The sequence below is a fragment of the Nilaparvata lugens genome, chromosome 6 (assembly GCF_014356525.2).
Source record: "Nilaparvata lugens isolate BPH chromosome 6, ASM1435652v1, whole genome shotgun sequence".
NCBI lineage: Eukaryota > Metazoa > Arthropoda > Insecta > Hemiptera > Delphacidae > Nilaparvata > Nilaparvata lugens.
The window spans coordinates 38,734,304-38,746,594 of NC_052509.1; the positions used below are offsets into that span (position 1 = coordinate 38,734,304).

Sequence of the window (12,291 nt, forward strand, 5' to 3'; positions counted from 1 at the left end):
TAGCGTTGTATATCAATTATTCCTCTTATATCAGACTATTCACAATTGCTTCAGTGTAGCAATCCACTGATTATATTCCGAAGAAATTTCTCACAATTATCTGTGATGCAGTGACGTTTGACAAAAGGAAAGAAAGCTGATTAGGAAATGATTAGAAAACTATTGTCATTTGTCAGTCGACGTAGGCCTATAGTAGGGGGCGTAACTTCTTGTTTTATTATTATGTAAAGGCGTGAGAATCGCGGACCTCCTCCTTGCACGAAAATTTCGAAGAGAGTAAAAAAGAAGTAATAGATGGAGAGAGACAAGGGAAGAAGTGTACACTACTTATTTACAACTTCAGTCAAATTTTTTATATTGTCATATCACTGACAAGTGGTGATTTGTCCTATGGTCATATCCATTGCATGTGGTCATGGACAGTAGTGCAGTTCATATACAGTAGTAATTTTTAGTTGAATAGTTTAGCTATATATTTTTAATATGGTTATATATATATATTGCGTATAGTCAACCTTTTCTTATTAAGTGTCTATACGTAGAATTATATCAGGGCAAACTAGCATGCGAGACTAGACTGTCAAAAGAGTTGTATTTTAGTGATTGTGTCGAGTATGTGTTTTGTATACATTACAATTAGTCCAGGCAATGAATGCTCAAATAAAGGTATAGAGGGAAAAGTTTGGAACACAATTTTCAACTCCACAGCTCTTTTAAGGATAGTAAGAGGATTAACATATCATAAGTCCTCACCCCTACCCACTGTGCTTGAGGGGTGGGGGTCGTTTTAAAGTACCATTATTCCATTTTTTGCATTTATCTCGGAAACGATGCATCTTATGAACTTTTGTATTCTTTTCAAAATTTAAGCTTACAAAATTACCAACAAGTTTTGTCTCCTACATTTTTTCCATGTCTCTCATAGTTTCTGAGATATCCGCTCTAGATAGTGAGAATTTTTTTGAAAAAACACTTCTGCCTCCAGTTTTTTCATCTTTTCGGCCTTTTAATTTTTGAACGATTGTTGAAAAAAATCCGTACTGATTATGAGCTGATAGAGCATTAAATTATCTTCAATTTGATGTATGTTTTAACTATTTTACGAATTGCCCTACGACTGTTGCAGCAGTTTTAATGTTGAGAGTGAAATTTTCTGTTCAGCAACAATAGATCAGTTGACAATGAAATTTGGAGGGAATGATTGAAACACAATTTTTGACTTTGCAGCTTTGTTGAGACTAGTTTGAAGGTGAGCGTATCAAAAATCAAACCCCTACATCATGTGCTAAAGGGATGAGGGTGGTTTGAAAGTTGCATTTTCAACTTATTACTTACATGCTTATAACTTGGAAACAATGTGTTCTATTGACATACCGGTAATCAACTACGTGAAAATGAAGCTAAATGAATTTCCTACAAGTTTTATTCAGTAGAGGTTTTCGATAAATCTGATACTTTTCGAGATATTTATGTTCTAAAGTGAGGCATTTTCGTAAAACTAGTTCTTCTTTCATTTTTTCGCTCTTTCAAGTCTTATAACTTTTCAACAATTGATGAAACAAGAATGTGCTAATTACTAAATTGTAGAACATTAAATTATCTTTCATTTCATATATAATTCGGCTATTTCACGCATTCCCATAAGATTGTTGCAGTAGTTTTAGTTTTGTGTGTCAAATCTCAAGATTTGCAACACGTGACTTTCTTTGAATATCTCACTATTCTGTCATCATAAATTGGCAGTGTGCTTCAGTATGAACATTCATATTGAGTACCTATTGGAACGTCTGCGAAACTAAACACAGGGGGTGTTTCTAAACTTCCTACCAAACAAAGACACTCAAAACTAAAACTACTACAACAGTACTATGGGAATGCGTGAAATAGTCGAATTATACATGAAATGAAAAATAATTTCATGTTCTACAATTTCGTAATTAGCACATTCTTGTTCCATCAATTGTTGAAAAGTTATAAGACTTCAAAGAGCGAAAAAAATGAAAGAAGAACTAGTTTTTCGAAAATGCATCACTTTAGAACATAAATATCTCGAAAAGTATCAGATTTATCGAAAACCTCTACTGAATAAAACTTGTAGGAAATTCATTTAGCTTCATTTTTACGAAGTTGATTATGTCAATAAGAACACATTGTTTCCAAGATATAAGCATGTAAGTAATAAGTGGAAAATGCAACTTTCAAACCACCCTCATCCCTTTAGCACATGATCTAGGGGTTGGGATTTTTGATACGCTCACCTCCAAACTAGTCTCAACAAAGCTGCAAAGTCAAAAATTGTGTTTCAATCATTCCCTCCAAATTTCATTGTCAACTGATCCATTGTTGCTAAACAGAAAATTTCACTCTGAACACTAAAACTGCTGCAACAGGGAAATGCGTAAAATAGTTAAAATATACATCAAATTGAAGGTGATTTAATGCTCTATCAGCTCATAATCAGTACGGATTTTTTCATCAATCGTTCAAAAATTATAAGGCCGAAAAGATGAAAAACTGGAGGCAGAAGTGTTTTTCTAAAAATTCTCACTATCTAGAGCGGATATCTCAGAAACTAAGAGAGACATGGAAAAAATTTAAGAGACAAACTTGTTGGTAATTTTGTAAGCTTAAATTTTGCAAAGAATACAAATGTTCATAAAATGCATCGTTTCCGAGATATATGCAAAAAATGGAATAGTGGTACTTTAAAACCACCCCCACCCCTCAAGCATAGGTGTAGGGGTGTGGACTTTTGATATGTTAATCCTCTTACTATCCTTAAAATAGCTGTGAAGTTGAAAATTGTGTTCCAAACTTTTCCCTCTATAATGTTTCGTTGACTGGACTAAATGTGAAGTAGTATATTGTTTTTCTCGTACAGTGAAAGCCAGCCAACCAGTCACATCATTATCGTGAGCTTTATTGTACGGTTTTGTATGCGGCTACCTCTACATATCAGACGTTCCTATTGGTCAGGATTCTTAACGCCCCCCACCTCCGCTCGAATTTACTGTCCTATCTTTTAATATGTTTGTAAGATTATTTCGAACTGTACATCATGATGATTTCTCCTGCCGTATCTTGAGACGCCGATGTTCTGATAATTCCGGTTCCCCAAATTTCTCTCCATTACCTCCTACTTCTATTATGACCATTATCCACGTATCCTGGTCCTGGATGCATTCTTCTCCCACATCCCACTTTTATCTGGCCTCCTCGTGTCGGTATCATTTTCTTTGTGATCGTTTTGTTTCTTATTCCGTCCTGTCCAACCTAAAACTTCTCAACAAGATGCATGAAATTATTGGAAATGTGAGGATGTTTCTACTGTTTCTCTCTAGACTCTCGTCTCCTTTCCAGTTCCTTCTCTTGTCATGGCTGTAACTGTATACATCTTTATTTCTCTATAAAATATTATTATTATTTTAATAATTACTAATTTGTTCTGATTTTGCAGGTACCTACTTTTTTGAATAGATTTGAAGGGATTAGCACTAATTCTATTTCGTTTATTTTACAGGTCTACTCGTGTCAGAATCGACGTACGACACCTCCAGTTTAGATGGTAATTATCAACTAATGATTAGTAAAGCTGATAATTTCATATTAAAGCATACAAAATTATGTAACTATTCTCACATAATATTCAAATTCTATGGAGACTTGGGTACTTCCTGTTTTGTAGAAATCACTTCTATTATAGTGATAATAGAATAATTTTTTACTATCAATTATTTACCAAATAATGTGATTGATCCAATGATGATAATTTTCTAAACAGTTCACATTTGGTCCAGTCCCATATGGACATTTTCAATTTACATTGGTCCAGTGAATTCATTATGAACATCTAGTGATCTAAAACTTCAAATCTAATGATTGAAAATTTCTTACGTGTAAACGTGGACATTTGTGGGAAAATGATTGATTTCAACAATATTCTGATTAGCATTTTTGTAGAATCAAAGTTAAAGTGAGAAAGTGAGAAAGTTAAAGTTACAGTGTCTTCAAACTGTCAGTATTATTTGAATGAGAAGCATTGCTATTATTCATAAGGAATGCTGACAGTTTAAAGCGGATTTCTAAGGTAGTTGCCGACTGCTGCATTGAAAATATTCATAATTGAGTAGAATTTAATTTTTTGCCTGATATATAGAACGCGTAGGAGTCGAATTTCTCTTTGATAGAAGCAAATGTAGAGTGAGCATAGCATGTAATTGGGTTGTAGCTGCCTGCTGCCAAGTAGGAGTGCAGTTGCCCAATGCCCGACCAAGCACCAGTACAGTTACTGAATCTTGTCAATTTGCAAGTTTCTGCAAAGCAACTAATTGAATTTTAAAGTGCCGACTACCATCGCATGCCGCATTCATACGATTCCAGTGGGTAGTCCAGTATCCAGTTGCTAGTACTCTAGTCAGCTAGATGATCATCCTCTGTCCTCTGATAGTATAGTTACTGTTTAATGATTATTTCAAACCTCTAATGAAAGCTATGTAAATAGAACTAATCTATACTATATATTTGATAGTATAGTTATCAGACTAGTCGACTAATAGCATTAACTAATGGTTAACTAGCTATTTAATGGGATTGTGAAAAAAACAATATAACTTTATAGTCATTTATTTCAGGCCAGTGGCCAGTGTACAAACCTTAGTTTGTGCAAACCTTAGTTTACAGCATTGCTCTTATGGAGTACAGTGCTGCCAATTTTCACAGAATCCAGAGACCCTGTGAGCTTATTATGTGATAGAAAGAGCGAAAAAGAGAGCGTAGGCCAGTATAAAACGGCAACAGTGTGCTCCTATTTTTATATTGGAATTCCATTGGCTATAAGGTGTGCACGGACTTTGCTCTAGTACAGTTATAAGTAATTAAAAATAAAAATAGATTAGTCAACTTAATCTGTACAGTAGTATTAGAAAGGCATCTAGACTATCCTCCTCTACACACAGTATAATCAGTTAGTCACTAGATTTTCCGCTGACAGAACGTCAACTCGGTCAACTATCTAGAAACTAGCTACTTAATAGGCTAGTCAACCAGAATACCCACTAGCATCGTGTAAACGCGGCTTAGCAATAACCGGCGTTATGCTTGCCATGTCTCAGTCATATTTCAGCTATCTGATTCTGAATTAGGCCATCTTAATCCACTTGGCCATTCTCAACATCATCCGCTGTACTTAACTGCCCGATCTTATCTTTCTGTTGGCTTTATTAACAAGAGAACTGAATATTTTGGCTTATTTTCTCCCAGTTTCAACTGAGTTTTATCATTGATGATGCAATTATCCGTCTCTGGATTGTTAGTGGTCAGAGTTCAGAATTCGAGAATAATTGTTTCCAAGAGAGAATTTCCAGAAATGTATCTTGAACATGGAAGAACAGTGCTATCTTTCACGTTACTATGTATAGTAACTATATATACAGTATTAAGTATAGTAGAACAGTACTATGTCACATTTTGTTTTTGAAAATTGTGTAACTTACAGAAAAGAGGAAAGTGGCAAAAATCAGACATTCAACATTTTGGTACTTGTAAAATCATAACTTCAAGGGTATGATCACATTGGATGCACTTATTTGCAAGTGCACGCGAGACCAACCATACATGACCACGAGTGCAGATTAGAAACAAAATGTGGGAAGAGCCATTGAAACACTGACATGTCTGTCTGTCTCTTGCTGCTCACACTGAACGCCACCACCAAGTGCACTCGTTCAGCATGTCCCATCTACATGCATGATCATGCATGGCTTCGCGTACACTTGTACATACGTGCATACAATGTGATCATATCCTAACAAACATCAATAATACTAACTCATTCACTAATTATTAATGAAACTTTTACCACCATTCAATACAGTATCATAGAATATTAATTTCATTGAAGCTCAGTGCAATATCTTTTTGGTATTTTGATTAATATTATTTCGTTGATAAAACTCTTAGTTTTAACTATAAATTAGCTATATCATGAAATGTTATGGTTATCGTGAATATAATTCCAAATTATGCATTGTTGTGTTGTGTTCTCTGAAATAATCATGAATGTTTTACAGCATATTTTTATTCACCGTATGTTGAGTGCGATATGCTGAATGAAGTGATTTCGTGTTGTTGTAGGGGTTGATTTTGCGATAGTGGAAATACACAGAATTATTCATTTATATTTATCTTTTCATTTTATCTCAGTGTCTTACTTGTAAATTCGACTGTGGTTGGAGAATTGAGCAATGGAGTTCGGAGTGATCAGCGTTGGAATATTCTTTGCTTGCTGGACGCTGGACCTCATTCAGATGTCAAAAGTTCAAGCGACATAGATTTTGCAACTCGGCCATTGTTTCAGGAAGGAGGCTTTTTGTTGTTTTGTCGTTCTGGTTGGTTTGGCTCGATTTATTTGGAGTTGGCTATTTCTTCATGTGTTACGACCAGTATGGCATGAGGGTGTTACTTATTTTGGATTGGGTTCGCCTTTATTTGCACGTCTATTGCAAACAAAAATCCTGTATGCTAACGATGTTCAGTCGTTTCTTGTTTGCTAAGGAATTCTGTGTTTCATGGAATCCATCCGTTTTAAATGCTGTATATTTTTTGGCACATAATCTTCAGATACGCTCTATGTGACAAATAATAGATGTGCCGTTAATGTTATTAATGTGCCGTTTCATTTCTTTTCGTCATTGATTTGAATCATTCTGTGGTTTTATTACTAAGTTGTACTAATGAATATTATCATGGCATCAAGCTGTAAGAATTGTAATTTTTCTTTACTTATGAAATTTAAATGAATTCAATTCTGTCCATTGAAATTACGGTACAATCGTTTACGGTACAATCAATAAAGAAATTGTAACACAATTCATTGTCATATTCTTGGGATAGTTTTATTGAAACGAAGATACTTGCTCGCTGGTGGTAGTCTGTATCCTAATACTAAATTTAAAAGTAAAATATCGAGCAAAAAATCAAAATATAATAAAGTTATTAATTTATAAATTTCAGAACATTATAATATAGCATTCAGTCCACTATATATAATTAATTACAGTGATAATAAACTATCGAAAAGAATGATGAAATCATTTTAATGTCAGAATAGGATAATCTGTGTCAGGACTTATCTATTCCAATCTTATTCAATTTTATCCTAATCATAGTACCCTTTGTACTACCTATGAGTTCAAGCGAAAAAAGGCTTCACAATAAATTATTCAATGAGGTGCAATACTTGGTCAAAAACAAAAATAAAAACTGTCAAAAAAATTGTTAACTTATTTCTGACTATAATAATATTACATTACATTATTACTAGTTTCAATTAATATGAAGTTTCTTATTTATAAACTAAATCAATATTGCGCGTTGAGAACATTGGAAAATCAATATGAATATATAAGTTATTTATTGATTGACTTAATCCACTAGGCAGCTACTGAATTATATATTATTCATGAAAATCTTGAGAAAATAGATTTTGCATTGGCCATTGCCATTGTGACTTGTGACACAAAGTAGTGTAGTCTGTTATTATTCAATCTCATTTATATTCTGTTCGTTGTTGGAGATCAAGATGGCGATTTTAATACAAGCCACTAGAGATACATAGTGGCACAAGAGATAGCATAATACAGTATAATCAGAAGGTATTAATAAATAAGCCAGACGAAACTGAGAAGCGAGAATATGAGTCTGTCTGTGATGTGGTAACACCTTTAATTCGATGTGCAGTTCTCAAGTGAGTGACGTGTCAGACTAAATAGTTGCCTCAAGCTGTCTATGTTTCTTTGCAATTCATCAATTCTGAAGTATAGGCTGCTGATAAAATGGGTTAGGATACAATTTGGACACCACATTAAATAGGTTTCATCACAGGCTGCTGATAAAATGGGTTAGGATACATACAACTTTGACATCACATTAAATAGGTTTCATCACATTATATATATAGGTCTATATATGTTGTCTGCATATACTGTCTATGAATAAATTCAAATTCAAACTATGTTCATGTTTATTCGATGAATACAAAGAACAATAATTACATTCTTATTTGAATATACTCTCCGCTTGGATGATTTCTCTGTGTGCGGGGGGGGGGAGTAGTCGCTGAGAGCCGAAAAGTACTCCTTTTTCCAACAAAAAAATAAGGAAACCATGACTTAATAATTTTTATATTCTTAAAAAATGAAATTATGAATTATGTTTTTGAAAAAAAAATATATAAGAGAAATTGAAAGTAACAGGATAGGTGGATTTACCCAACCTACCTTTGATTCTTTGTTTTTTCCTTTTCACGGACAGCAATCAGGGTAAGGATTAAAATTGAAAATCAATTAATAATGAATGAAGTGTATATAATAAAGTAGAGAAGTAAGGATAGTAGACAGTATACTTAGAATACAACACACATAGAATATCACCCACATAGGTTTTTGAATTATGTTTTATCGTTTAAGGTTTTGCATTGTATTGTGGGCACTGGGCAATGTGGGCATCACCCTCAGCACAAAGTATTCAATTAATGTTTGTATGATTTCCGGTCTTGTATTTTTTTCTGATAACTACTGTTGATGGATGGATATCTATTTGTTTTTCAAAGATTCTTTAAAAAATTCTACAATATAAACCTAATATAAAGCTTAAAGAATGAACAATAAGCGTATATTGTACCACGTTGTGGGTTCGACTCCCGCCGGTAGATCGGTTAATCGTATCAATCACCCTTGCATTTTACCCAACCACTGGCAAAAATTCATGTGGACATCACCCGCAAAAAATGAGTCACTCAAATTTTCTAAATTATTGAATTCCTATAAAAATACTCAACTTTCAACTCTATGAAAGAAGTATTTTTGAAATCTGAAGAGCTTTTTCACTACTCTATTGCTAATGCTTCTTATTAAGAAATGTTCTTTATTTGTTGCAGTCCAAAATTATTATATTCCATATAGTTATGGACTAAAAACTATATAAACATCAAGACATATAGGCTATATATAGACAATACATATTATATTATCGAATAGTATAGTAGAGAATGTAATCATAGAGAAAAGATAGAGCATAAGCTATACTATCTTTTCTCTATTATATAATGCTACAGAAATATTGAACCCTATAGTTATATGTATTGATAGATACATACCTGCCTGTTTAGGTTGAATACAGAATATTTGTATCTTTCAGGTATATGATATTTAAGAATATAGATATATTCCTTCGTTGCTAATAAATTCAATGGAGCTATTAGCCTGAGTAGTCAGAATTGGGAGACGTAATGTTGGCATACCATTTATGGAAGTTCTTTCTCGCACTCGCTTTCAGCCTGAGGAGTGTTCAATTTTATTGGTTGAGATCATTGTTAGAGAAAGAGTGAGTGTGAGGCATTGAAGAGAGAGATAGTGAGTGTGTGAGAGAGTAACAAGGGGAAGTTCCATGGAGAGAAATATTGGTAGTGTGGGGAAGAGAGACGGATTGATAGGAAAAGGTTGAGAGTGAGTGAGAATCGTTGAGAGATAATTTCTCCTACTCACGCATTTGCATTCAGTAGATCGATTGCATTGCAGGGCTTTGATATTTTGCACGCACGATTTTCAGCGAACATAGATGTGAAAATGTAACAGATAGGTGCTGAAACTGCTGAAGCCTCATTGTGCTCGTTCACAGGTTGTATTTTCGTGTTCGTTTACAGTGTGTTGCATTGGGGATTGGGCTGTAGGTGTAGGTAGTGGGTTGCACTTCTCAACGTCCTATCACGGTTTTACTGCTACTTACTATTATTTAAAGGTTTATCTGTAGAGGTTGTTGGATGGTTTTATGTATTCAACTCGATTCAACTATGTATTTCAGATATTAATGTACTATTGGAGAAGTTGAATCGAAATTGTCTAGTTAAAAGGCGGTTCATTTGATTTTCATTATCTTATAATAATTACCTTCTTTCCTAGCCTTAGCTATAATACTCAGGCTACTGTTGGTAAGAAGAGTCAATTTTCAAAAAAGTTTTGAAAATGGAAATACCAACTGAAGTTTCACTTGTTACACTTCCAAGGTGAAATGAAATGTTCGTCACCCATAACGTGAGCTTCAATAATTCCACTGCTGACATTTATTAATTACTGAGGTTTCGAGATATGTAAGTGTTACTGTATATTATAATAAGTCCAATACGAAATCGACTTTCAAAACAAAATAAATGTGAATACCAAATCTAGAAGTTTTTTTTGTTTTTAATGATTATAAATCAAATAAGAATAGCTTGGTTTTAGTGAACAATTGAAGCATGAAATAGTTTATATAAACTTGAAACTTTTACAATTATGTTGATGTAATCTGACAAATATAATTATATAATTTTATTTCAAAAAATGTTGTTCTGTTAGAATGTTGCAAGGGAGGGAGTAGGCTACTGTCACAGAAGGGGATAACTCTTCAAATAATTGAGCTCATAAATGAGTACTTGATGCTTGAATGAATGGAGTAGATACTATTGAAACTAATAAACTATTGACTACTAGCAGGTAACCCGTGCTCCGCAAGGGTCTATTTTAAAACTTGACGTAATAAAATCTTGAAGAATTGAAAATAGACCTAACCATCCTCCCCGGTTGATTAAGAATTCATATGCAAAATTTCAAATTAATCAGTCTGGTAGTTCAGACGTGATGATGCGTCAAACATAATTCTCGGATCCCGTACGTGTATAAGCCAGTTCTTTCCTTTATTATAGTATAGATAACTTGAGTCTTTTCTACTCGATAATAGACTCTAAATCTTCACGAGGGGAAAATAAACGGGTGTTTAGTAGCGAGTCGAGTCTGAACGAGCAACTAGCAGCAAACTGCATATTTGATGCATGTCTACTATCTCGCCACATAGATGCATCTTATCAAGTTTTAGGAATAGTCTAGTGAAGAGTCTAGATCACTTCACGAGAACCCTCTGAAACTCTTTAAGTTTCGCGGAACTTTTCAACGAAAATTTTCGCTGAGAAAATTACTCCAGTGTTTCATTCTGTATTGGTTTAATCAACAATTTTGACGTCACTGTCATCTCAGTGCGCGCGCGTGTGTGCTTTCGCGTACGTACGCGCCGCTCTGATGATGTGATACTCTGATAGAAATCGAAAGTAGTCCAAGTGCAGCTCCTTGGCTTGCGTAACTAGGTCATTCTCCCCTCCCCCTAACCACAGATTCTTCATTATTTTTTCCAATCATTCTCTCCGAATTCATCATTATCAGTTCTCCTGTCACTGATTCTCAATTGTCACAATATTGTTCGTTATTGTTTTTTTTATACTTGCTGATGCTTCATCGTTCCTCCTCTCTCTGATTCAATTGTCACAATATTGATTATTAATTTTATTATCGTCCAATCGCTGATATTTTGTTTCTTATGAATCCAGTTCACAGTAGCTGTCAGCTATCACGTTGGAAAATTTATGTTGCACATTATTTGTCTGTGTTTTGCATTGTTTTGTTAACGATAAGAATCTGGTTGATTCGGTGGTGCTATAGTGAATTAGTGGGAGTATAATGCATTTCTCTTTTTTATTTTAAGAAATACGTAGGTTCGGTACTTTGATCTATTCAGTCGAATAATTTATATTTTGAATCTTCCAAAATAATCAGTTGGGCAAAATATTAATCTCTCAAAACTAAAGATTTTCAAACTTTAAGGAAGTTTTTCATTCAACAACCCCCAACATTCAACTCAATTGAGAAATTTAGAAGAACTATTTCGCTAAAAAAATAATGAATATAAATCCACGAATGGGCTTTTATTTACTGCCATGAGAGTATTTGTTTGGAAATAAAATTTATGGATTGAACTTGAAGTAATTGGTTTATTTGGAAAATCGATTTTACTTCAAATAGACAAAAATTATTTTTCTGAACCACAAATGCTGGGTTGAATCTACTATTTTTTTCTATTTTCATACTGCATTGTTTCGGATTGGAACTCCATGCTTCTATTACGCATTTAAAATTTTGACGAGTTTTAGTTGTACATTGATCACGTAAAACTCCCCCACTTTTGACCATTCTGCAGATCAATAAACGTCATGCTTTTTCCATCGAGAAACCTCGACCAATGCACATCGGTAACGAAGCAAATTAAATTGCAAATTCGGCACATTTATTTACTAATCGAAGCAACAACTCACGCGACTGGCGCCCTAAACCCTAAACTATTTCGGTGGTGACCTTTTTCGTGATAACTGATCATGCTATTAAGCCTGCCTGCTTCCAATGCTCAGTATTTGGGTAAAAATTAAATTTG

At 34.0% G+C, this 12,291-nt stretch overlaps 1 protein-coding gene across 1 annotated transcript in view; it reads left to right on the forward strand.

Moving 5' to 3' along the window:
• Positions 1-12,291, forward strand: part of LOC111049553 (nuclear hormone receptor FTZ-F1-like) — a 242,115-nt gene that overhangs the window by 110,314 nt on the left and 119,510 nt on the right. The window contains exon 4 of the mRNA XM_039430756.1: positions 3,521-3,565. Coding sequence (XP_039286690.1) covers positions 3,521-3,565 — 45 coding nt within the window. The remainder of the gene's footprint in view (positions 1-3,520; positions 3,566-12,291) is intronic.